The 25,510-nt window shown below is 51.6% G+C and overlaps 3 protein-coding genes and 1 long non-coding RNA gene across 7 annotated transcripts in view; 2 read left to right on the top strand and 2 right to left on the bottom strand.

Annotated features, from left to right (window-relative positions):
- Nucleotides 1–5,662: 5,662 nt before the first annotated feature.
- Nucleotides 5,663–7,055, top strand: or70b1 (olfactory receptor, family 70, subfamily B, member 1). The gene is made up of 2 exons (XM_028967665.1): nt 5,663–5,729; nt 5,922–7,055. Exons 1-2 carry the CDS (start codon nt 5,713–5,715, stop codon nt 6,865–6,867), a joined length of 963 nt encoding a protein of 320 aa, XP_028823498.1. The 5' UTR covers nt 5,663–5,712; the 3' UTR covers nt 6,868–7,055.
- Nucleotides 7,056–9,338: 2,283 nt separating this feature from the next.
- On the top strand, nt 9,339–9,770 carry LOC114780417 (uncharacterized). The gene is made up of 3 exons (XR_003747180.1): nt 9,339–9,427; nt 9,530–9,549; nt 9,683–9,770. It is a non-coding gene; the product is annotated as an uncharacterized LOC114780417 (long non-coding RNA).
- Nucleotides 9,440–13,231, bottom strand: LOC114780416 (neuronal acetylcholine receptor subunit alpha-10). 2 transcript variants are annotated; one of them, XM_028967703.1, is made up of 5 exons: nt 13,115–13,231; nt 12,642–12,787; nt 12,415–12,569; nt 11,434–11,966; nt 9,440–10,331 (listed from the first exon to the last, which is right to left on the bottom strand). In XM_028967703.1, the coding sequence occupies exons 1-5, from the start codon at nt 13,164–13,166 to the stop codon at nt 9,733–9,735; spliced, it is 1,485 nt and encodes a 494-aa protein (XP_028823536.1). In that variant the 5' UTR covers nt 13,167–13,231; the 3' UTR covers nt 9,440–9,732. The 2 variants fall into 2 exon arrangements, with proteins under 2 accessions (XP_028823536.1, XP_028823534.1); XM_028967701.1 differs by lacking the exons at nt 12,642–12,787; nt 13,115–13,231 and having other exon boundaries at nt 11,434–12,486.
- Nucleotides 13,232–14,144: 913 nt separating this feature from the next.
- nup98 (nucleoporin 98 and 96 precursor) overlaps nt 14,145–25,510 on the bottom strand; it is a 12,589-nt gene continuing 1,223 nt past the window's right edge. The window contains exons 6-33 of one of the 3 annotated variants that reach the window (XM_028967690.1): nt 24,399–24,506; nt 24,138–24,321; nt 23,908–24,059; nt 23,697–23,834; nt 23,483–23,618; nt 23,316–23,402; nt 23,090–23,233; nt 22,844–22,977; nt 22,000–22,187; nt 21,797–21,916; nt 21,438–21,721; nt 21,250–21,363; nt 21,029–21,167; nt 20,785–20,962; nt 20,546–20,704; nt 19,867–20,073; nt 19,659–19,782; nt 19,140–19,575; nt 18,842–19,062; nt 18,482–18,766; nt 18,171–18,328; nt 17,952–18,092; nt 16,460–16,605; nt 16,138–16,359; nt 15,796–16,037; nt 15,025–15,179; nt 14,849–14,960; nt 14,145–14,742 (exon numbers count right to left, since the gene is read on the bottom strand). In XM_028967690.1, the coding sequence (XP_028823523.1) occupies nt 14,543–14,742; nt 14,849–14,960; nt 15,025–15,179; nt 15,796–16,037; nt 16,138–16,359; nt 16,460–16,605; nt 17,952–18,092; nt 18,171–18,328; nt 18,482–18,766; nt 18,842–19,062; nt 19,140–19,575; nt 19,659–19,782; nt 19,867–20,073; nt 20,546–20,704; nt 20,785–20,962; nt 21,029–21,167; nt 21,250–21,363; nt 21,438–21,721; nt 21,797–21,916; nt 22,000–22,187; nt 22,844–22,977; nt 23,090–23,233; nt 23,316–23,402; nt 23,483–23,618; nt 23,697–23,834; nt 23,908–24,059; nt 24,138–24,321; nt 24,399–24,506 (4,914 nt within the window). In that variant the 3' untranslated portion in view covers nt 14,145–14,542. The remainder of the gene's footprint in view (nt 14,743–14,848; nt 14,961–15,024; nt 15,180–15,795; nt 16,038–16,137; nt 16,360–16,459; nt 16,606–17,951; nt 18,093–18,170; nt 18,329–18,481; nt 18,767–18,841; nt 19,063–19,139; nt 19,576–19,658; nt 19,783–19,866; nt 20,074–20,545; nt 20,705–20,784; nt 20,963–21,028; nt 21,168–21,249; nt 21,364–21,437; nt 21,722–21,796; nt 21,917–21,999; nt 22,188–22,843; nt 22,978–23,089; nt 23,234–23,315; nt 23,403–23,482; nt 23,619–23,696; nt 23,835–23,907; nt 24,060–24,137; nt 24,322–24,398; nt 24,507–25,510) is intronic. The other 2 variants (XM_028967691.1, XM_028967692.1) reach the window with 2 other exon arrangements.

The following is a 25,510-nucleotide window of genomic DNA, read 5'->3' as shown; positions in this document are numbered from 1 at the left end:
GAGGGTTGGATGAACAGAAGTCTCAATGAAAGTGTGTTAACGTTTAACATGGATAGTCGTTTAAGAACTGAGGTTTCAGAACAAAAACAGACCAGCCAGAACCAGGAACGTAGTCTGTAAAACCAGGATAATGGTGACGAGCCACAACAGGAACTAAGAATATCCATACAAAGTCATTTATCGCAAAAAAACACAATCGTCCACTCATAGTGAATCCACAACTTAATCCAGAGTCTCATATTTATTGTCTTTATTCTCAGATGAATAAATCCTGGAGTCATTGTTTGTGGAAAATAAAACTACTGTTTTATTAAAAATAACTATCCAGAATTTCAATAGATTTCATCAGGTCAATTAAGACATAATGTTACAGTGGATAATAATTTGTTTTCTGCAGAGTCGCTGGGGTCATGTGGCCCTGCAGGAAAACTGGCGACTGGATCAGACCCCAATAATGAGCTCTACTGTGGGCTCTTTTTTGTAAAAGCAAATATTAATTAATCCTCAAGGAAACAGTAAATATGGAGGCTAATGAATGTTTATCATGTCTTTCAAGCTCATTACTGATGAGCAGAATAATGACAATATCCCCTGATATTACCCCCCCCCCCATAACAAGTATCTCATGGGCATCTTTCTAACATGCTAAACAACGTCCTCGAACAAATCACACTCAAAATATGACACAACACGGCCTGTCACTCTTTATCATCTGTGGAAATGTGTTTTCACGTACAGGATTCAGCTGGTTCAGCAAACGTACAGAGTAGGGCTGCAACTAACGATTATTTTAATAATCGATTAATCTGTAGATTATTTTTTTATTTATCGTAGAATCGGATAAAAGCAAAAAACAAGAAAAGCATTCATTTCCAACCCTTTATTCAAAAACAGAACCAAAATCTTTATAAAGTGCACAAACATGTTGCTCCTTGAGCTGTTATAATAATAATAAAATAAAATAAAAATGGACTAACACAAAAAACATACATGTACGCTTTACATCTGCCAAATATAGACTTTTTTTTCTAATAAAGTGCCACCTGAGCTGCCAGAACAATAAATAATTTATAAAAAAATTAAGAACAATACAAATCAGAAAAATTAACAGGATTTGTTTGAATGTTAGAACTTGTTCTCTACACTACACTGCAGATGCACACACTTGCAGACGCACACACTCACAAACTCTCACACTGACACACACACACACTGCAATAAATGCTTTTCTAACTTAGTGGTTTTGTCCTGATTTCAGTCCAAATCTCTAAAAAATCTTAAATCAAAATACATTTACTAGACACATGAAATAGCATAAAAAATGATGTCTTGTTTTCTGATAAAACATCTCAAAATTAAGTGGTTGTTTAAAACAAGCAAAATTATCTGCCAATGGGGTAAGAAAACTAATATTAATGAGATATAATCTCAAACAGAAGTTTTAACCATCACTTAATTTTCTCATGCCATTTTTCTTGTCTAGTAATCTTGATTTAAGATTTTTTACATATCTGGACTGGAAACGAGACAAAATTACTAGGTAAGAAAAGCTTTTTTTGCAGTGTAGCTATACATGACAACAGATTGAAAAATTAATGGTCCAAAAAATGCTAGTGAATAAAAACTTGTCTTTAATCTTTTATATAGCACTATAGCACTCCTGCTTTACTACTGTTATTAACGCGCTAACGCTAACTTGTCATGCCTGTCAAGCTGGATGACGGGTAAACATTTACATTTACAGCATTTATCAGACGCCCTTATCCAGAGCGACAATCAGTACAGGGACAGTCTCCCCTGGAGCAACTTAGGGTTAAGTGTCTTGCTCAGGGACACAATAGGCGAGTCGTCCACGCGGAGACGCAGAGAACAGTCCGAACGCTGTTTCAACCCCCTCCACACCTGTAGGTGGCGCTGTAAGTCCCCATCTAGTTCTCCACCGCGGTGAGTTAAACAGCAGGACCAGGGACATTACGTTCCTCACTTCAAAACGGAACTAAAGTAGGATTCTGTAGCGACTTCCCCTGCTGCTGAACCCCCTTCTTCCTCCTCAAACACTCCAACGTGTTTGCGTTTCAGGTGCTGGATCATTGCCGTGGTGCTCCCGTGCCGTGCCATGTCGCTTTTGCATATTTTCGCGCAGATTTCCCTGCCGCCGCCATGTGTCTGTCCTCTACCTCCGCTCGGTTTTTATTTTTGCTCTGCGCTGTCTACATTTACATTTACGGCATCTACCAGACACCCTTATCCAGAGCGACTTACAATCAGTAGACACCCAGCTCTATCTGTCATTCCCCCCAGAAGATGCTACTATAGCGACAAAAATTTCGGCCTGCCTCTCAGACATATCGACATGGATGTCTGAGCGACACCTCCAACTCAACCTATCCAAAACCGAGATTTTGATCTTTCCGGGCAACAATTCTCCTCAGCAAAACCTTTCAATTCAAATTGGATCGCTATTGTTAACACCCACGGCATCTGCAAAAAGCCTTGGAGTTTGGATAGATAACAAACTGAGTTTGAATCATCATGTTGCTGCGATCTCTAGATCCTGCAGGTTCACTCTCTACAACATTCGCAAGATTCGGCCTTTTCTCTCACAACAGGCTACGCAGCTCCTCGTCCAGGCAATGGTCATCTCCAAACTCGACTACTGTAACTCTCTCCTGGCTGGAGCCTCTGCAGTCACCATAAAACCACTCCAGATGATCCAAAATATGGCAGCCCGTCTCATTTTCAATCAGCCAAAATACACCCATGTTACACCTCTTCTTACCTCCCTCCACTGGCTCCCGGTAGCTGCTCGCATTGAGTTCAAATCCTTGATGCTGCCTACAGGGCTGTAAATGGAACTGCGCCCTCCTATATCAATACAATACTACCTAGCTACACTCCTGCACAGAAGCTACAATACTACCTCCTACATCAACACAATACTACCTAGCTACACTCCTGCACAGAAGCTACAATACTACCTCCTACATCAACACAATACTACCTAGCTACACTCCTGCACAGAAGCTACAATACTACCTCCTACATCAACACACTACTACCTAGCTACACTCCTGCACAGAAGCTACAATACTACCTTCTACATCAACACACTACTACCTAGCTACACTCCTGCACAGAAGCTACAATACTACCTCCTACATCAACACACTACTACCTAGCTACACTCCTGCACAGAAGCTACAATACTACCTCCTACATCAACACACTACTACCTAGCTACACTCCTGCACAGAAGCTACAATACTACCTCCTACATCAACACACTACTACCTAGCTACACTCCTGCACAGAAGCTACCAATACTACCTCCTACATCAACACACTACTACCTAGCTACACTCCTGCACAGAAGCTACAATACTACCTCCTACATCAACACACTACTACCTAGCTACACTCCTGCACAGAAGCTACAATACTACCTCCTACATCAACACACTACTACCTAGCTACACTCCTGCACAGAAGCTACAATACTACCTCCTACATCAACACACTACTACCTAGCTACACTCCTGCACAGAAGCTACAATACTACCTCCTACATCAACACACTACTACCTAGCTACACTCCTGCACAGAAGCTACAATACTACCTCCTACATCAACACACTACTACCTAGCTACACTCCTGCACAGAAGCTACAATACTACCTCCTACATCAACACACTACTACCTAGCTACACTCCTGCACAGAAGCTACAATACTACCTCCTACATCAACACACTACTACCTAGCTACACTCCTGCCACAGAAGCTACAATACTACCTCCTACATCAACACACTACTACCTAGCTACACTCCTGCACAGAAGCTACAATACTACCTCCTACATCAACACACTACTACCTAGCTACACTCCTGCACAGAAGCTACAATACTACCTCCTACATCAACACACTACTACCTAGCTACACCCCTGCACAGAAGCTACAATACTACCTCCTACATCAACACACTACTACCTAGCTACACTCCTGCACAGAAGCTACAATACTACCCTCCTACATCAACACACTACTACCTAGCTACACTCCTGCACAGAAGCTACAACACTACCTCCTACATCAACACAATACTACCTAGCTACACTCCTGCACGCTCTCTCAGATCGGCAAACGAAAGGAGACTAAAAATTCCTTCTTCACGGGGTCTCCGATTCCAACCATCTCTGTTCTCCGTTGTTGTCCCTGGCTGGTGGAACAACCTGCCCTCCTCCACACGACTAGCCGAGACCATCACCACTTTTAAGAAGCAGGTGAAAACCCTCTTATTCCAAAAATATTACAGACAAATCTAACACTTACACAAGCACATGCGTACACATTGAATAAACAAATACAAAATGTATAAATACATTATAATTTTTCTTAGTCTAGCACCCAACAATCCCCGAGCATGCTCTTCAATGACAAGTCTAAGCCTTATCAGGGCTCTTAGTTTGTAAACTCGATATTCTATAGAAATCGAACGAGAATTGCTGGTGTCTTCCTCTTGTAAGTCGCTTTGGATAAAAGCGTCTGCTAAATAAAGTAAAGTAAAGTAGTTACAGGGACAGTCTCCCTGGAGCAACTCAGGGTTAAGTGTCCTGCTCAGGGACACGATGGTAGTAAGTGGGATTTGAACCTGGGACTTCTGGTTCACAGGCGAGTGTGTTACCCACTAGGCTACTACCACCCCCCATGTCTATGTCTATGAGGCGCTAAACTCTGCTAGCATCTGTGCGCGAGAGAGACCGAGTGTGTTCACTCCGCTCCGCGCTCAAATAAAGTTTTTTTTTTTAATCATCAAACGTCTCTGCATCGCGCGACATAACGAATCGATTAGGAAATTCGTTGCCAACTCGATTCGTTGTTGCAGCCCTAGTACAGAGAAACCAAAACCAAAAAAAATCAACAACTCACACCAACAAACCAAAACTAAACCAGCAAACTCACACCAACAAATAAAAAATAAAGCAGCAAACTCATCTTTAATATGATAATGATAATGACAATGATGATGAAGTTTTGTGCATATTGGAAACCATCAGAAGCGCCATGTTCCATGCATGAAGCATGAAACTGACCCTGGATCAGCAGATCAGGATGAACAACAGGCAGGTCACGTTTGTTTCCAGGATCTCCAGGAAAAGAAAGATTCTCAAATTGTAAATTGCTATGAACAAGGACATCTGACAAATACTTTATCTTTAAAACATCTCCAAGATAGAGTTGGCTGGTAGTTTCTTCTTTATTTCAATACAAGGTTATTCCAATAACATGGGGAAAGAAAAACCATTTATACGATTACAACATTCACATTTACCAGATGCACTTACTCAGAGTGCCTTACTAGCAGTAGTTACAGGGACAGTCCCCCCCCCCCGGAGACACTCAGGGTTAAGTGTCCTGCTCAGGGACACGATGGTAGTAAGTGGGGTTTGAACCTGGGACTTTGTGGTCTTCTGGTTCGTAGGTGAGTGTCTTACCTAATAGGCTTTCCTGGCTGACCAACCCTACAGTTGACACCCCCAGGGTGGAGTGAACCTGCAGTAGGTGTCAGAGCAGGGATGTTATTGGGAGGTTCTATCCCAGGAGTGGTGCTTAAATGCAAGACAAGCATTGGTGACCAAGTGATACTTCGTTCAGACTGAAGAGGATCAGCACAAAACCAGAAGTCACAGACATAGGCAGTTCTAATATATATATGCAAACATTACAAATGTAAGATATACAGTACAACTGTACATAATCTCAATGGTTGTGTCATTTTTATTCTCTTCAGAAATTATTCTGATTGAAAATGGGAATATCTTGTCTTTTCTATCAGTTGCATTGCTCTGTGAACATTTGTATTTTATTCTATGACTGATCATGTGACTTCATGAACGTGTGAATGTCTTCATATTTTTTCAGCCTCCTCATGGAGAACCTGACCTTCAACAGCCCCATTCTGGAGATCGAGGGCCTGAAGGTCACCCAGCAGTCCCTGTACCCCGTGTTTGTCATTATGCTGCTCATTTACATGTTTGTTATGGTGGCCAATGTCGGCATCATTGTTATTATCACCCTGGAGAAGAGCCTTCATGAGCCCATGTACATTCTGTTCTGTAACCTTCCGTTTAACGACGTTCTGGGAAACACCATCCTGATCCCTCGCTTGCTGACCGATTTACTGAAACCAGAAGCGGAGAAACTGATCAGCTACGCTGAGTGTGTGGTTCAGGCGGTTTTTGCACACTTGTTTGGCACCACATCACACACCATTCTGATGATCATGGCCTTCGACAGATATGTAGCCATATGCAACCCTCTGAGATACGCCACAATCATGAGCAACAGGACGGTGGTCCTGCTGTCCGTCTCTGCCTGGGGAGTGTCAGCAGTCCTGGTCGCGATCCTGCTGGGCCTGACCATCCGACTCAACCGCTGCAGAACCCTCATCGCCAACCCGTACTGTGACAACGCGTCTCTGTTCAAGCTGTCCTGTGAGAACGTTGCCATCAACAACGTTTATGGCCTGATGTTCTCCGTGGTCCTCCTAACCTTGTCCATGGGAAGCATGGCGCTCACCTACAGCAAAATTACCGCCGTCTGTCTGAGCAGCAAAAGCAAAGGGCTGAGCAGCAAGGCCCTTCAGACGTGCAGCTCTCACCTCACCGCCTACCTGGTCATCCTGGCGGCCGGAGGCGTGGTGGCAATACTGCACCGCTTCCCAGAACATTCCGAGTACAGGAAACCAGCGTCGGTGCTGCTGGCCGTCATCCCGGGAGTTCTCAACCCGCTCATTTATGGGATTCAGTCAAAAGAGATCAGGCGAACGATAACCAGTCTGTTTCCTTCTAATAAAGTTCTGGCTTGAATTCCAGTTCCCCCGCGCTTCATTAACAGAACATGTCTGTACGGTGTCATGGCGAGATGCTGCGACTTGACCTGTGATGACCCTGCCGGGCAGTACCATGAATATGTCCTGTCCTGCACTGCGTCACCGTCACTGTAGAAGGTGCTCTTCAGATGAGAATTTTATGTTTATAAAAATAGAAATAAGGAGATGGGGAAAGAAAAACAACAATTTATGAGATTACAACATTTACATTTCTGGCATTTACCAGACGCCCTTATCCAGAGTGTCTTACTCTCAGTAGTGACAGGGACAGTCCCCCCCTGGAGACACTCAGGGTTAAGTGTCTTGCTCAGGGACACGATGGTAGTAAGTGGGGTTCAAAACTGGGACTCTGTGGTCTTCTGGTTTGTAGGTGAGTTTCTTACCTACCAGGCCTGGGTTCATGGGATCCATCAGGAGATCAACCACGAGAAATCTCTGGTACTTATTGGCTTTGCTTGTCCACAGTGACTGGCGTTCACCAGCCAGTTGTCCATCTGCAACTTGAACAGAGATGAGAAAGTACAGGGGATTTATGGGACTACAGAACGCCAAATGTCAGGCTGCCATGTAGACGGTGTCAAAAACACACACATTCTTCACCCAAGTACAAGTATAGATACCTGTGTTTAAAAAGACAGGTACAAGTTGTCTTTTACCCAACTTAAAGTAAAACATACAGGATCTAAAACATACCTAAAGTACAAAAGTATAAAGTAACAGCTATTTTTTAGGGACAGTTTTACTGGACTCCATGTCCAAGAGCAAGCAGAGAAAGATCAAGTCAAATGAAAAGTAAAAACACAATGAAAAAATAAAACTGCTGAAAACGATTTCAAATTCAGTGTGCATGGTGTTCAAAATCTTTATTGGTATGCAAATAGATATTAGGATATACAGTAAATATGATCTTTTTGGGAAAACATTCCTCAGTGGCTCCTTGGCAGATCGGGATTCGAGCCTGCAACCTTCTGATAACTGGGCCACCACTGCATCCACTACCTCTCAGTCTACTGTCACGTTTAGTAAGTCGTGGTCATGTCGTCGTGTTACTGGATGTTTCCCGGTTTCTGGAAAGCAGGATTTTGAATAAAAATTGACACGAAAAGACTGAAATGGAACAAACTCAGACCAACACTTCAGAGGCAGTTGGGTAGTTTTTCGCTTCTATGTTGGAATCGGACTGTGTAATGATCTAAAAATACATTATATTTACAGCATTTACCAGACGCCCTTATCCAGAGTGACTTACAGTCAGTAGTGACAGGGACAGTCCCCTCCTGGAGACACTCGGGGTTAAGTGTCCTGCTCAGGGACACGATGGTAGTAAGTGGGGTTTGAACCTGGGTCTTCTGGTTCGTAGGCGAGTGTGTTACCCGCTAGGCCACCACCACCCCACAGTGAAGTGACACACATGACAGCGGTACGGGTTGGGGGCTGCATGTGCTCAGAAGGCACCACCCAGGACACCAACCGGGTGGAAGGTTCGGCCCTGACTTGTGTGCGGGTTGGAGGGACCGAGGCCGCCCTGCCAGAGGGTCCGGGGACACAGCAGGACACCGTCCGCCCCACCTTCTCCACTGATGTGCTGCTCTGGCTCTGCCAGGATTGGGTGCAGCTGGACGACAGCAGGACATTAATAAGGAACTTCTGAGCAGCCGTTTTATGTGTGTTAGTTGTTCTCCGTTCTGGTCCTCGCCACACGCCTGCGGGTTTGTTTAACTTGTCGCCTTTTTCCCTGTTTAGTCCCGCCTCTGCGCCTCATTCTCCCGCCAGCTCGCGGACGTGACCCAGCAGATGAAGACTGGAATGTTGAAGATGTAAATGTAGATTAATCTAATGTAATTAAAATGAGCTGTTTTAAATTAATTTCCTGATGATTTGCGATGTCAATGTTGTATCTGTGTCTCAAAACCTTTTAATAATTTGTATTATAAACATGAATGAACCTACAATCATGCACATATCATGCGGCGTGAATTTTCATGGTGCTGAGCCGCCAGCTCATCTGATCTGAGGGAAATTCATCTCTTCTACGTCAGATCTGGTTCTGAGGACGTTGTTCATCTCGTGCTGTGTCAGCTTCAGGCTCGCAAGCTGCTGAGAAGCTTCTTTTGGTGACTGCGAGGAGTGCAGGACTCCAGCTGGAAAATCTTGGCCCGGGTCGGGTCGGGTCGGGTCGGGTAGGTTCGGGTAGGTTCGTAGCCTAGTGAACCAGAAAAACCGGGTTCGAATCCCACTTACTACCATCGTGTCCCTGAGCAAGACACTTAACCCTGAGTGTCCCCAGGGGGGACTGTCCCTGTAACTACTGATTGTAAGTCGCTCTGGATAAGGGCGTCTGGTAAATGCTGTAAATGGTTCGGATCTAAAGGACCTGTCCTTCCCGTATGATTCGGTGATTATTAATATCATTTTATTTTTTTTATTTGGTTTGCAGTTCTTGGCCACAATGCTAGACTGACATCTTGTGGTGCTTCTCACCAAACCTGCTTTATTCTGCGTCTGTCAAACAGGGGGACAACGAAACGAGCAGGAGGTATTTGTCCGGTTTTTATTTCTTTTTATGTCAGAATTTGATAATGTGCTATAACTATAACATTAAAAACAGATTCTAATTACAGGTGATTCTCATGCACAGGGTCAGCGAGAACAACAGAGGTCAGCTCATAATGAAAAGACTTCTTCTACCAAACATCTTCATTTTATCCGTTATTTTCTCCACATCCATGATTCATGATGTCCATTTGCATTCTCTCGTCTGATATTTGATCTTTTTTTGAAAAATATGAAGGAACTGTGGAGAAGATCTGTGGCATGATGAGGTGTGTGAGCTTCTCCTGCTTAGATGGCTTTTCCTATGATGAGAAGACTCAAGAGGAAGACCATGATGAAGAAGAGCCACATGAAGAAGCTGTCCATGACCTTGGCGACCTTGCGCCACTCGCCGGTCCGCTGCTGGGTGGAGCGCTGGTCGTGGTAACACTTAGCAATGAACTCGATCTGCCGGAGCAGCAGGTGGGACACGCCCTGTCCCCATCCCATATCTCCTATAACCCCACCCTCTCCCTTTGGCCCTGCCTCTGGCTCCGCCCACACAGCTGTTCCTTCTCTGTGGCAGCCTGCTGCTCTGGGCGGTGGCGATGGGAGGAGAAGAGGTTCACTGCCTGTCTCAGGTCCCGGGTCCAGGTGATTGGTGTCTTTCTGGCCGCCTCCCACCTCCTTGGCAGTGGGCGGAGTCTCAGCTTTCTCAGGCTGGATGCCCATGCAGCGCTCACCCTTCTCGTACACAAAGCAGATGCGGGCGAGGTAGTGCAGGACGAGGCGCCGCACCCACGTTGGGACGGGCCGCGCCTCCGGCCCGCAGTGGTGGATGTTCATGACGAAGATGGTCACGGCTGTGGACATGGTGATCATGGTCATCGTGGCAATGTAGTACTTTCCTGTGGAGGCAGAGACAGCGAGGTCAGCAGAGACAGGACTGCAGCTGCGTCAATCATTAAACTTGACGAAGAGCCGCATCAGCGACCAGGAGAAAAACCGATGAAGAGCAGGATGAAGTGCTGCTGCTCCAGGCCTTCTTCATGTAGAGATGAATAAGAAATATCTGAGATCAAGTCACAGCAAGTGAACAAATCGTGGGGACATGGCCGGCTGTACGGATCTGAGCAACTTTGACAAGGACGGCTAGATCAAAGCATCTCTAAATCTGCAGGTCTTTAAAGTGGTCCAACCTGTGACAGGGTCATAGGTGGACATGGCTCACTCATGGTTGGTGTTCTGATGGAGACCAGATCTGAACCGTTGGGAACGGTAATTCTGGTTCTGGTTCAGTGAATGGGGCTGTGCTGCTGCAGATCGGTCAGGGAGCCCATGGTGCAGTTCTGATGCAGCATGGGCTCCCTGACCGATCTGCAGCAGTGGTGGTGACCAATCATGGTGGTGGTGACCAATCATGGTGACAGTGTCTTTCAGCAGGATAACGCAGCCTGACAACACAGAAATGGTTTAAGATTTGAGGAACATACAGGACTTAAAAGATCTGCAGCTAGAGATGCTCAGACTCCGTCTCAGTGTTTAAATCTAAACTGAAAACACGTCTGTTTTCTCCGGCTTTCTGTTAAAGTCCCAGTGTGGGGGGTGTCAACTGTAGGGCCCGTCAAAGCCCATTGAGACATACTGTATGTGATTATGGGCTTTATATGAAATAAATGTTCTTGTTGTAAATGTAATGGCTCGGTACCAGATGCCTTCAGAGGTCCAGAGGAGACCACGACTCGATAGGCCAGAGCTGTTTTGGAGGTACAAGGTGGACCTTGGGTTATATTACAAAAGTACTGGGACACCCAGGCTGATGGAGGACATGTAACAGGGATGACATTTCACCAACTGACTCATGGAGAAGCGCCACCCCATGACAGAACCTCTTTAGAAGAATGTTGATGTTTGGTGCTATCTGGTCTGAACGCAGGGACTAGGAGGCGTGACCCAGTACTTTTGCAGACATACTGTGGGTGCGAGGTGGCCTGTGGGAGGTGGACACACCGATGAGTGGCACGTTTTCAGATGGCGGCATGCTCTCTGCCACCAGCAGCTGGAAGACGGTGAGTGCCAGCAGCACTGTGACGCCCAGGGAGACCTTCTCCCCTGATTCCGCAGGCAGGTAGAAGCTGAGTGGGGCCAAGAAGGAGATCAGCATGCAGGGGATGAGCAGGTTGAAAATGTAGAAGGACGCCCGCCTCTTCAGGTGCAGTGTGTAGGTGATGTCGGGGTAGGGATCTGAACAGCAGCCATAAAGGATCATGCTCTTCTTAGCTGGCATCCCGAGGACCTCCCACTCAACGTTCTCCACAAAGTCGGTCAGGTCAGCGCTGTCCAGGGTGTTGAAAAGATCCATCTGGTTACCATTGTGCGTCCAGGAACCGAAGGTTAAGTGACACTGCTGGGAGTCAAAGGGGAAGAAGGAGACGTCCACCCTGCAGGAGCTTTTGGTGATGGATGGCTGGTCCCATGTCACCTGGCCGTCGTGTCTGATGACCACATTGGTCTCCAGGGAGCTTGAGAACTGGTCATCTGCACTGAGAGACACAAAAGGTTCAGCACAGCGATGATGATGAAGAAAGCTGACATTTGAGGGTCCAGCAGCATTATGAGGAACTGTGGTGAGTCTCTCAGATGGCTGGGTGTAACTGCAGGGTAAAGGAGACCTAATCTGGGTGTAACTGCAGTGTAAGACGAACTGGGTTCCTCTGTGGGCGCGGTGTGGCGCTGCTCTGGCTTCGTGTGAGTCCCTGCCAGCATTACACCACTGTCCTGAAGGACATTTAATCAGGGGGACATTTAAATCTCCCCTCTCACCACCTGGACACAGGAGATTCCGATTTCTAATCCCACATTCACCCCATCTTGAGGGGAAAGTTTCACTCCTCAGTTTCTGTCTCACGGCGAGAAGCAGAAAGAGAGCGGCGTCCTGGGGACGGGGACGGATGGTGGAAATCACGACGGCCCGATACCAGGCCGACCTACTTGTTATATAGGACAATATCTGGTCTCCATACATAACTGCTAGGTATGCGGATGGTATCGAGCCCATCGTACTCCGCCTGGTCCCAGGACAGGTAGGCGTCCACCCACACCTGGCGGACCCACAGGTAGGACGTGAGGATCTGGTTGCGCTCGTCCTGCCATGACACAGAGGGTTGAAAGAGGGGCGGGGAGCGTGAAAGTGGAGCAGGGTGTGGTCCTCGGGTTACCATGTCGATGATCTGTGACAGTGTGATCTGCAGGGTGACGTTGATGATGTCCTCCGTGTCCTGCACCGGCCGCAGGGCGCTGCTGTAGTTGGAGAACAGGTCCTTCATCAGCTTGTAGGCAAGCTGGCCGTCTGCAGCCAGACACGCTGAAGGAGGGGAAGAGCAGGTGAACATGAGGAAGAAGAACACGGATCCAGACAACCCACGGCATGATGGGAAATCATTCCATCCCAGAAGATCAATCGCCGTTTCAGTCTCCTCTTTAGAACTTTCAAAAGTGCTGTACATAAAAGTGCTGTAATTGAACTCATTGCATCTAGTTTTAAGATTTGTGTTAAAACACATTAAGAATCTCGGGTGTCTTGTATAGGGTGGGCGGAGCTTCAGCTGATTGGCCATGTGCTGCATTCCATCAAATCAGATCCAGTCTTGCAGTTCATCCAGACCACCAAGAACCATGAATCTCCACCTACCTGGTAAAAACGTGTGAGGAAGGAAAAGCGCTGCAAAGATCCAGACGTTCATCTTCCTGTAGAACTCAGTAGAACTTCCGCACACAGTGAGCTGCAGCTGAAGATAGAGGGACAGAAAGAGACCAAGAGGGAGGAGCAGAGAGAGGCTATTGGAGATTTAGGGGAGGAGCAACCGACAGAGAGGGTGGAGCATAGAGAGGCTGGAGGAGACTGAGGGGAGGAGCAACAGACAGAGAGGGCGGAGCATAGAGAGGATATTGGAGATTTAGGGGAGGAGCAACAGACAGAGAGGGAGGAGCAGAGAGAGGCAGGTGGAGATGGAGGGGAGGAGCAGGAAGAGGAGAGAGGCTGGCAGAGATGGAGGGGAGGAGTCTGTTCTCAAACACCCACGTCCTGCTGGTAATGAAACTGCGAGCTGTTCCATCAGCGTAACTCCAGATTTGACTAATGGCCACGTAGCCTAATGGATAAGGCGTCTGACTTTAGGGGGCAGGGGTGGCCTAGCGGTTAAGCAGCCCTGTAATCAGAAGGTTGCCGGTTCAAATCCCGACCCGCCGAGGTGCACTGAGCGCCTGTCATGGCTGCCCACTGCTCACTCAGGGTGATGGTCAAATACAGAGGACAAATTTCACTGTGCATGTGACAATCACTTCACTTTAGTTGTTTAGTGAGCAACAAGGTCCCCAGGGTTTCCATTGGTGGAGGAAGTGTGGACATCACCAGTGTAAAACAGATGTGGTTATTGTACAGTTACTGCACGGTCTTAGAACCCATCATCATCCCCCAACTTTCTGTACATGGATGATAATGCTCCACCACATCATGGTAGTCTACACCGCAGACTGTGTTCTGCCACGTTCTCACATCTTCATGTAGATGAGGTCCAGAAAAAGGCAGAAGAGAGTCAAGCCATATCAATTTTAATAAGAAATCTTAAATCAAGTTACTATTCAAGAACAATTCATGATTTCAAAAATCCATCTTAAACTTAACTGGACATCTGAAGTCACACGGAAAAAATAATAGATGATTAATGAGGACAAGTCATTTTTATTCACGGTTTAAAACGTCAAAAAGCACCATGCAGCGAAACAACCAGCATTTAAACACGCTCATACGAAACAAAAACCAGGAAGATTCTACAAAAATAGAAATTCCTCACATACATCATTATAATAATTCCAGCAGGAGGTCTGGACCTGCACGGGTGTCTCTCTCTCTCACACACACACACACACACACACACACACACACGTTAGCCTTTTCTGTGTACAAAAAATATATCTGGGGAGAATGAAGCCCCGCCCTCGCTCTCTTCTGCAGCCACACATGCTCACACACGGGAATGCATTAAAGCGGCGCACTCGCGCCGGTCCTCCGCAGGGGGCGTGGCCGAGCCCCGCAGGGCGTGGCCGAGGCGTGGCAAGTTCACTGGGTGATGATGAGCTCCCGGAGGTACGACTGCGTGAGGCCGCGCAGCTCCTCCAGGGCGTAGTCCTCCGGCATGGGCAGCCGCCCGATGTGGGGCGCCAGGTGGCACAGCGGAATGGGGAGGGGCTCCGAGCCGTCGCCGCCCTGCTGCAGCGTCAGCACCGCCCGCAGGATGTTGGCCACGCGCTTGGCCATCTCTGGAATACAGAGGAGAAACGGCAGCAGCATGAGAGAAGGTCCAGAAGACCACAGCGTCTCCTCTGGAGGGACCCAGTCACAGTCCAGCCTCGCGTCTGTCCTCACCTGATTGGGCGAGACGGTCCTTCGCGGTGCGGCAGGGGAGAAGCTGGACTCTGCTGCACAGAGACGTCACCTCGGTGTGCAGCCGCTCCAGCTCATAACCTGGACTCTCCGTCTACAGGGACACACAGTCCGTCAGTCTCACTCACTCACTCACACACACACACACACTGCACCACCTGCTGTATGTCCCGCAGGGTTCGGATGACGTGGATGTAGTCCAGGAAGACCCGGCCAGACACGTCCCAGTCCTGGATGTGGGAACAGCGGTCGGGCGCGGCCAGGCCGGACAGAAACTCCAGCAGGTCGTCATGGTGATCGTTGATTATGCAGTCTGGGTAACAAAAGCAAAGGTGAGAGTGAGAGAAGCCATACACACACACACACACACACACACACACACACACACACACACCTCTAAACCAGAGGACCACAAAGGTTCAGATCACAGTTGACTGCGATGGGACGGCGGTATTGGTGTGTGTGTGGATGAAGGTGACTGTAGGGACGGGGGTGAGACAGTGAAGGGACGGGGGTCATGGTGTGTGTGTGTGTATGAAGGTGACTGTAGGGACGGGGGTGAGACGGTGTAGGGACGGGGGTGAGACGGTGTAGGGACGGGGGTCATGGTGTGTGTGTGTGTGTGTGTGTGTGTGTATGAAGGTGACTGTAGGGACGGGGGGGGGACGGTGAAGGGACGGGGGTCATGGTGTGTGTGTATGAAGGTGACTGTAGGGACGGGGGTGAGACGGTGAAGGGACGGGGGTCATGGTGCGTGTGTGTGTGTATGTGTGAGGGTGGATGAAGGTGACTGTAGGGACGGGGGTGAGACGGTGATGGGACGGGGGTCATGGTGCGTGTGTGTGGGTGTGTGTGTGTGGATGAAGGTGACTGTAGGGACGGGGGTGAGACGGTGATGGGACGGGGGTCATGGCGCGTGCGTGGGGTACCTGACGCCAGGTGCTGGATGAGCAGGCGGTGACACTGGTTCCAGTGTCCGGCCCGGTACAGGTGTACGGCGTGGCGGTGGTGGTTGCCGTGGCGACGCGCTCGCAGGGCTTTGGCCTCGTGAATCCACCGCAGTGGCACGTGAAGGTCGTCTGTGAGAAATCGCTCCTTCTGTACCGACCTCTCCGTGTCCTCCAGAGGGCAGTGGAGGGTCAACATCTCACGTACTGCACGCTCACGCTGCCTACACACACACACACACACACACACACACACACACACACACACGTTACGTCGTACCCGCACACCGACCGCATGCGGCACGCCGGTGGGCCAGGACGTACCGGTGGTCCGGGATGTGCAGCAGCACGAACACGGCCATCTCCCACAGGCCCGCGCTCTCCAGCTGGGCGGCGTAGCTGCTGTGCAGCAGGCCCTGGCGCCGGGGGGACAGGTGGACGTAGCCCAGCGCCTGCAGGACGTTCCACAGGTGCCAGCCGAGCCGGTAGTCCAGGCGCCGCGGGGTGACGGCGGCCGGGTCCAGCAGGTCCTGCAGGCTGTAGCGCCTGCGGCGGAGACAAGAGGACGTTCAGGGGTTCGGGCGGGGTTCGGCGGGCGGGGTTCGGCGGGCGGGGTTCGGCGGGCGGGGTTCGGGCTGTGACAGACCTGTCGCTGTAGAGCTTCAGCAGGTGAAAGCAGGCGTCGTACAGAGGCCTGCCAGGCTCCGCCTCCACCGGCTCCTCCTCCACGCCACACTGGTCCAGGTACGGGGGCCGCGGAGCGCAGGCGTACTTCTGCCCGTCCGCCGAGCCCTACGCCAGGAGACAGGGGACGAGGTCAGAGTCCCTCCTGAAGACCTTCAAACCGCCGCGGTTATCCGGTCTTCTACACGACCGACGTCAGAGTCCCTCCTGAAGACCCCGAGAAGACCTTCAAACCGCCGCGGTTATCCGGTCTTCTACACGACCGACGTCAGAGTCCCTCCTGAAGACCCCGAGAAGACCCTCAAACCGCCGCGGTTATCCGGTTTTCTACACGACCGACGTCAGTCCCTCCTGAAGACCCCGGGAGGACCCTCAAACCGCCGCGGTTATCCGGTTTTCTACACGACCGACGTCAGTCCCTCTTGAAGACCCCGGGAGGACCTTCAAACCGCCGCGGTTCTCCGGTTTTCTACACGACCGACGTCAGTCCCTCCTGAAGACCCCGGGAGGACCCTCAAACCACCGCGGTTATCCGGTTTTCTACACAACCGACGTCAGTCCCTCTTGAAGACCCCGGGAGGACCCTCAAACCACCGCGGTTATCCGGTTTTCTACACGACCGACGTCAGTCCCTCCTGAAGACCCCGGGAGGACCCTCAAACCACCGCGGTTATCCGGTTTTCTACACGACCGACGTCAGTCCCTCTTGAAGACCCCGGGAGGACCTTCAAACCGCCGCGGTTATCCGGTTTTCTACACGACCGACGTCAGTCCCTCTTGAAGACCCCGGGAGGACCCTCAAACCGCCGCGGTTATCCGGTTTTCTACACGACCGACGTCAGTCCCTCCTGAAGACCCCGGGAGGACCCTCAAACCACCGCGGTTATCCGGTTTTCTACACAACCGACGTCAGTCCCTCTTGAAGACCCCGGGAGGACCCTCAAACCACCGCGGTTATCCGGTTTTCTACACAACCGACGTCAGTCCCTCTTGAAGACCCCGGGAGGACCCTCAAACCACCGCGGTTATCCGGTTTTCTACACGACCGACGTCAGTCCCTCCTGAAGACCCCGGGAGGACCCTCAAACCACCGCGGTTATCCGGTTTTCTACACAACCGACGTCAGTCCCTCTTGAAGACCCCGGGAGGACCCTCAAACCGCCGCGGTTATCCGGTTTTCTACACAACCGACGTCAGTCCCTCCTGAAGACCCCGAGAGGACCCTCAAACCACCGCGGTTATCCGGTTTTCTACACAACCGACGTCAGTCCCTCCTGAAGACCCCGGGAGGACCCTCAAACCACCGCGGTTATCCGGTTTTCTACACAACCGACGTCAGTCCCTCTTGAAGACCCCGGGAGGACCTTCAAACCGATGTTCTAAATATGGCGGTGAGATGCACTACTCTGACCTGAGAAGAGTCCACCTGGATTACGAGATGAATTTGAACCCACCTGGAAGGCCAGCTCGTATTTGGCCAGGGCGTCGGCCACCGAGGCCGTGGGGGGCAGCAGGTACCACAGGTGGACGCCCACACAGCGCTGCCAGTCCAGCTGAGAGCAGACGCTCACGCAGGAGTCCGTGGCCTGCCACACCTACACACACACACAGCTCACTTATCACAGTTCACCGGCCGCGGTAACGAGACTGAGGCGGAGACGTGCGGGACCCACCGCCTTCCCGGCCAGCAGAGCGAACACGCGGAGACGGTCCTCGGAGACGAAGGAGTCCGAGTCCAAGCGCTGCCAGTCGGCCAACTGCAGCGCCAGCAGATCCCGACCGTGCTGAGATCCCACAGCCTGGGAGAGCAGGAGCGCCAACCGGTGATCTCCTACACACACACACACACACACACAGTATTTACCAGACGTCCTTATCCAGAGCGACTTACAGTCAGTAGTTACAGGGACAGTCCCCCCTGGAGACACTCAGGGTTAAGTGTCCTGCTCATGCCTCACATCACTACCCCGTCGGTGTAACCCACCATTTTTCTGGGCGAGTCTGCAGGCGTGGCTGATGCGGTGTGCGGTCAGGTAGCTGAAGACGTCCTCAGGGACGCTGCGCTGGCTCGCCGGCCCCGCCTCCTCCTGGATGCGCGCGCACGCGCCGCTGGCCAACCAGGCCGAGAAGCTTCTTCTGCGGTCCAGCTGCTGTTGGTACGGAGCTCCGCCCTCAAAGTCATGGTCCTCTTTGTCCTCGGCGCCTTCGCACAGGCGTCCCCACAGAGCTTCGCACAGAGTCCACACCGCCCTCCAGTGGCCAAGCAGGGCTGAAGACAGTGGAGACAGATCGACGTGAGAAACCGGAGGTGCGCAAGACAGGAGACAACCTGAAGACGTCTCACCATCAGAAGCCCCAGAGACTTTGTCCAGCTGGACGATCCACTGGGCATACTGGTGCAGGGCCTGCACCCCGGGGCGGGGCTGGATGAAGGGGCAGGGATGGTCCACACTGATGTTACTGTTCCTCAGCTGGATCTCCAGGGGCTGCCGCTCCTCCTCCTCCTGGGCCTGCTCCAGACCCCGGATCTGCTCCAGGTGGACCTTGAAGGGGCTCTCTGTGGTGCTGAGGGACAGGAGGAGCGTGAAACACCATGTACCCGTCAGTGTCATTTCGTGTTCCGTTGGGGTGCCGGGACTCACCATCTGCTCATGGGGGGTTTGGGCAGGAAGCCGTACGAATCCAGCTGCAGGTCCCTCGCCGAGACAGTGTCCTCTGGTGGGCCGCTGACCGCGTCCCCGCAGTGCGCCAGCACCCACTTGGGACCCCAGCCCACACGGAAGGACCGCCCAGCAAACAGAGCAGCGTCCATCAGCAGCCGCCCTCTCCCCAGCGTCACAGAGCTGTCCCGCGGGACGGGACCGCCCAGGCGGCGCGTCCCCACCGTGCGCAGGGTGACCTCGGGAACGGGGGCGGGCGGAAGGAAGGAGGGGCCTAACGTCGGCCACGACGACTCCAACGGGGTCATGCCGGCAGGTTTACCGAGCTTCTGTGGTAAAGTGCCAAACGGGACCTCCGGGAGGTGTGAGAAGAGACCACCTGAAGGAGGTCCAAGCCTGGTCTGCAAGAGGCCACCAACTGTGGGGGACAGAAGCGGGGAGAGAACCATGAGGAGAAGTTCCGCATCTTCGCCTTCCAACAGAACGGAAGGTCTTGCTCACCTTTGGTTTGGGCGACAGGTTGGTATCTGCGGGCAAAGGAGACGTCCAGGACCGCCTGATCCTCTACGTGCTCCTGAAATGGGTCTAGGTCATCGTCCTCCATGAACAGGGACGCCTTCATGATCTACGCACAGCGGGAGCAGCAACATGCTAAAAAAAACCAGGGAAGGAGAACCACGGAGAAACCGTCCTCAGCAACACGCATTACCTGCAGCGCATGCGGGTTGATGCCCAGCGAGGAGGCGATCTGGCAAGACGCAGACATGGGTTGGGGATGGGTGTGGTGCTCCACAGAACCATCTAAATCCACCTCCTCCTCACCCAGAATACTGTCCACCGGGGGCTCCTGGGTAATGTCCGCCATGTCACTGTCCACCTCCAGCACACGGCTCAGGGTGTCCAGCACTGCCGTGCTCTACGTCACACACACACACACACACACACACACGGTCAACACAGGTCTGAAATGTTCTCCAGAACCATTAGAAGCTTCAAAAGACACACAAGGAGACATAAATTCACCTTTTATTATTCTGCACCAACACACAAAATTGTAGATTCATTAAAAAAAAAAGTATTTTATAAACCCCATTTCCAGACATTTCTAACAGCTTCTCAAAAACAGATTATGGCAAAGATCTCATACACTGAAAGTCACGGTTCATGGAAATATTATACTGTTTCATACGCTCCTTTATCACAAAGTTAAAAGTATCATTTATGCTCACTAAATATTGGAAAACAGCCATCATTTATCTAGTAAAATAATCATTGGTGGCATCTCGCCATCTCCAGCAGGTCTTGTGACCCACCCACCGCAGACGAGGGGCTGGGGGACATGGGGGGACATGGAGGTGGTGTCGAAGGTTCAGGCTCGCTCCATCTACCTGGGCCTGGGGCGGCGGCTGCTGCTCGGAGGTCAGAGGTGGCTGCAGGCCCGCCGCCAGGGGGGGCGCGGTCTTCAGCTTCTTGGCGTCCGTCTTGGCCGGAGGGACGTCGTCCTCCTCGTCGGAGTCCTTCAGCCCGTACTTTGAGAAGTGGGCCACCTGAGACGAGGACAGAGGGGACGATAAGCGTGGCTCCAGGTGACCGCGCGGTTCCGAGCGGGCCGGTTCCGGCCAGGTACCTGGAAGACCCAGGATCCGGTCTCGGGGCGGTACTCCAGGAAGCGGGCGCCCTGCTTGCGGGACGCTCGCTCCAGACGAGCCTCGTAGTTCATGTCCGCCAGGCGCTGGGGGCTCTTGATCAGGGAACAGGTGGTCTTGTCGTTGGGCCACACCCCGTCCAGGGTCACCTCGGCACGCCTGGAAGGAGATCGAGGTCGGATGAAAGCGATAAGCGAAGATGACCGCTGTTTAAAAGCGGACTACCTGTTGAGACCCTGTCCCTCCGGCGGTTTGGACTTGTCATCGGGGTAAACGATGACTTCCTTCCGGCGAAAGTGGACTATTTCATCCAGGTTGATGTTGGTCAGATTGATCTGGCCGGGGAAGAAGACGGAGCCGTAACCTGTAACCAGGAACACGGAACAAACCAACATGTAACGGTGGAGACGTCCAGCTGGGGTTTACGAACAGGACGGGATCTGTACCCCTGCGGCCGATGGTGAAGTTGTCCACAACACACTCTCCATTCTCGCTGATCATGGTGGCCAGCTCCTCCATGGACGGGATGGTGTAGTAACCCACTCGAGAGAGGACCACGCCTGCAAAGCAACGGGTGGACAGTTTCAGAGGCTGTGGCCATTAGTGAAGACGACAGAAACGGACATCTCCTCACCAGCGGGATGCGGGGGCCGCGGATCGTGCAGCTCCTCGTCACGTTCCTCCTGGACCGAGTCCTCCCCCAAGGAGATGTCCTCGCTGCTGGCCTCCAGGCCATTGTGGCTGCCGCTGCTCATTGCTGCTGCCGCCCTGCGTGGGTTCAGCTCGTAGATGGTGTCCTGGAGGGCAGGACTGGGGTGGTTGTGAGGGACCGGCTTGGCGATGGGATTGGTGTAGAACTTACTGACCTCAGGGTCATCCTCCAGCTCCGCCTCCCTCACCTCTTCATCGTCGGTGCGGCTGAAAAAGAAGGCGATACGTCGACCATCATAGTAACCACGCGACTGGTCGCCACACAGGGCCACGCCCACTGACCTCAGGCCATTGGGCGGGTACTCGGAGGGGGAGGACAGGTCGTCAGTGTCCCTGTTGGTGGGACTGTTGAACAGGCTGCTGCCATTCAGATTCTTCAGCACGAGCTTCTTGATGCTCTTCCTGCAACAGAACGCCGTCGTGAGCATCGCACGAGTCCTCATCAGGGCTCACGTTCAGTGTACAAGGTAAACGGGCGTGGCCACCTGGGCATGAACGCCCCGTTGGCAAGCGAAGGCTCGTCGTCATCCAGGCCGTCGAAGAGCTGCGCCTTGGACGAGCCCGAGGGGGTCAGGGCTTTGGGTCGCACCCGAGTGGCTGGGCGGGGCGTCAGTTTGTAGTGGGTGGGTGTGGTCAGAGCCTTCTGTGCCGCTGGATTGGTTGGCTTCAGGCGCTTAAATAAAAAAAAAAAATTAAATCACACCGACTGAAACAGCAAACAACCAGAGGTGGGAGGAGCTAAACCTGGAGCCTTACTCCACAATTACAACACTTACATCCACAAAATTACAGTACAACACTGCAGGGTTGTAATCTCTCATTTTTACAAGTGATTTAATCAGACAAACAATTGTCTTAATTCTGGAAAGTAATAATAATAATAATACTACTAACTTAAAGACCGACTTGTAATTAATAGACTAAATACAAGTTATGTGGGTAAGAACTTATATATTAAACTAAACGATAACGTTTAAAAAAAAAAAAAAAACATCAACGCTTAGCGTTGATTTGAAGAACTGATTGTGGATTCTTCCTGTAACCTCCAGTTTTAGCTCCAGAGACGGTTGAATCTGACATTAAGTGAAGCAAACGTGTCCTCTGCATTTAACCATCACCCTGAGTGAGCAGTGGGCGGCCATGACAGGCGCCCGGGGAGCAGTGTGTGGGGACGGTGCTTTGCTCAGTGGCACCTTGGCGGATCGGGATTTGAACCGGCAACCTTCTGATTACGGGGCCGCTTCCTTAACCGCTGGCCCAAATGTCCTCAGGTAAAAGTAAGTAGTTGTGCGTTTTTTAGAAGTACACGGTCACGTCTGTAACACCCACCTCCTCCTTCTTCTTGGGGTCTGACAGCGGGTTCCTGAAGAGCGGGGAGTCACCGTACGGGGAGTACGTGAGCGCGGTGATCTGCTGCTGCAGGGCTGCATGCTGGCTTGCTGTCGCGCTGGGGTCAGTCAGGGCTGAAAACACACACACACACACACACACACACACACACACACACACACGTATCAACGAAGGCCGACACTAAAACACGACCATCTACAAGCAGCGAGGCGGCCAGACACTCACCGACCGGCTGGGCGGGCGCGCCGAAGCCCAGGGTGCTGGCTCCGGCGTTGAACCCGGAGGTGCCGAACGCCCCGGCGGTGCCGAGGGCGGAGCCCAGCTTGTTGTGGTTGTTGCTGAAGATGGACGGCTGAGCGGCGCCCACTGCTGAAAAGCCACAGACAATTCGCAACGGGCCAAAAAGAACCAACGAGGCCGTTTTAAAGCCGGCGGTTCCAGACACGCCCACCTGTTCCAAATCCGGTGTTCAGGCCGGCACCCAGGGGCGTGGCGGTTTTGTTAAACAGGCTCCCACCGGCGGTGTTGGCGCCAAAACCTAGAAAACACATCCGGCACAAATCGGGTTGAAGCAGCAGCTGTACGGAACCTCGGGCACGAGAGGACACGCCCACTCACCAAAACCGGCGGCGTTGGCGTTGGTGCCCAGCGTCAGGGTGGGTTTAGTCCCGAAGAGGCCGCCGCCGGTGCCGAAGGAAGGGGCGCTGGTGGTGGTGGTGCCGCCGAAGCCGGCAGACTTGGTGCCGAACAGGTTCTGGAACATGAGAACGGATGTTCAGGGCATAAAACACGGCGCCCAGGAAGGCGGGGCTCAGGAGCCGCGGGCAGTTACCGGCGTGCCGACGGCGCCGAAGCCGGTGGGCTGCCCGAAGAGGCCGGTTCCCGCGCCGAAGCCCGTGGCGGCGCTGGTGTTCGCCGCGCTGCCGAACAGGCCGGCGGGCTGCGGCGCCGCCGGGTTACAGAACAGGCTCTGCGGGACAGGAGAACAGGCGTTAACCGCGCCCGTCCGCGCCGCCGCCACCGCGACGCCACGACACACTCACGATGTTGCTGGTGGCCGTCGGGCCCACGGTGTTGGTGTTGCCGAACGAGAAGCCCGAGTTCTGGGTGGTGGTGGGCTGGCCGAACGGCTTGAAGAGGCTCGCGGCCGGTTGGCCGAACAGACCGCCGCCGGTGGCGCCGAACGCCCCGGTGCCTGTCGGGAGCGGACACGGCAGCGGTTAGCACGTTTCAACCCACCGCGGAGCAGCGTCTGAGATCTGGTGCGGCGTACTCGCTCCGAACGTGGTCTTGGGTTGGTTGAAGGAGAAGCCGGTGTTGGTGGCCGACGGGCCGAACAGGCCGCCGGCGGTGCTGGGCGCGGCGGAGGTCACCGTCCCGAACAGGCCCCCGGTGCCCGGCGCCATGGGGTTGGACGGGCCCTTCCTGCCCGCCTGGTAGTCCTCCAGCCGCAGTTCCTGCAGGAAGAGGAAGTGCGGCGTTATTCCGACCGGATGGAGCGGGCGGGAAGGTCCCGGCAGGACGGCGCGCTCACCTCCAGAGACTTGTTCTCGTATTCCTTCATGGCTGTGATGCACTGGTGCTTCGTGTTGATGCTGGTGGTGACCCCGCCCTTCACCATCGTGTCATTTCCTGTTGGGGGCTGAAGGAAACACCGTATTTACTGCTGCCGTTTCTTTACCCAGTCTCAACTTCGCGTAAAATACATAGTGCTGCACGATTAATCTAATCGCAATCGCGATGTCAGTCTGTGCGATTACATGAACGCAAAAAGCTGCGATTTAAATGATTAGTACATGGATTGGATCGGCAACATATCTGATCCATTCTCTCAAAGTTTGCGAGCTGACTGAGGTCTCACTTCAGTCGGATGTGACGTTTTTTGTCACATGACTTTCGATTCGGAGACATAGGGTTAGACGTCGTATGACGAGCTGCATCGTACATCAACGTCTCTGGGCTCTGCAGTGGCGTGAAGCATATACATGTCTATGGAGAGAAGTGCATAAAAATGCCTCACTCTTGTGCTGCTTGGGGCTGTACAAACCGCTGTACGCTCCAAACCAGATCTCGGGGGATTACATTTCATATGGACAATTGTTTTGAATATATTTGCCCATTATAAAATGCCGTTTTATAAGTCTTAACCTTAGCTAAGCTAGGCTAAGCTAGCGAAGCTATTCATTTGTGTGTTCAAGTCAGCCTCCAAACAACGTTTTGGCTAAACGTAGGCATTAACTATTTAGACTGTTCTTAGCTGTTTAGTTACCTTTTCTCAAACTTTGAAGGTTTCCTAAAGAAATTCACCTCAGTTTACAAATCTTAACCTTAGCTAAGCTAGTGAAGCTATGCATTCCTGTGTTCAAGTCAGCCTCCAAACAAGGTTTTGGTTAAACGTAAGAACTATAATACGGGATTTTATAATGGCCAAATATAATCAAAACAGTTGTTTAGCCTTCGACAGTAATGTAAAGATTTTTTGTGATAGTTTAATTTTGTAGAATATTGTATTTTGAAAGCACTGGGCATTTCAGGTTGTTATAAGTAGTTTGTATGTTTCACTTTGAAATTAAACATTTCACTATTAGTATGCGACTTTTCATTGATGTACAAGCAAGTGTCCTTTATCATATCGCAATATTGATC

Source organism: Denticeps clupeoides, unplaced genomic scaffold, assembly GCF_900700375.1.
Source record: "Denticeps clupeoides unplaced genomic scaffold, fDenClu1.1, whole genome shotgun sequence".
NCBI lineage: Eukaryota > Metazoa > Chordata > Actinopteri > Clupeiformes > Denticipitidae > Denticeps > Denticeps clupeoides.
This window is presented reverse-complemented; position numbering and strand designations above follow the sequence as displayed.

Bases quoted from the DNA above. Each gene is read 5' to 3' on its own strand.
- LOC114780416 (XM_028967701.1), bottom strand. From the start codon at position 12,481: ATGGGCTCGATACCATCCGCATACCTAGCAGTTATGTATGGAGACCAG. The intron at 10,332-11,433 runs GTGTGTCCACCT...CTGCCTCCACAG, and splicing joins TGAAAACGTGCCACTCATCG to GAAAGTACTACATTGCCACG.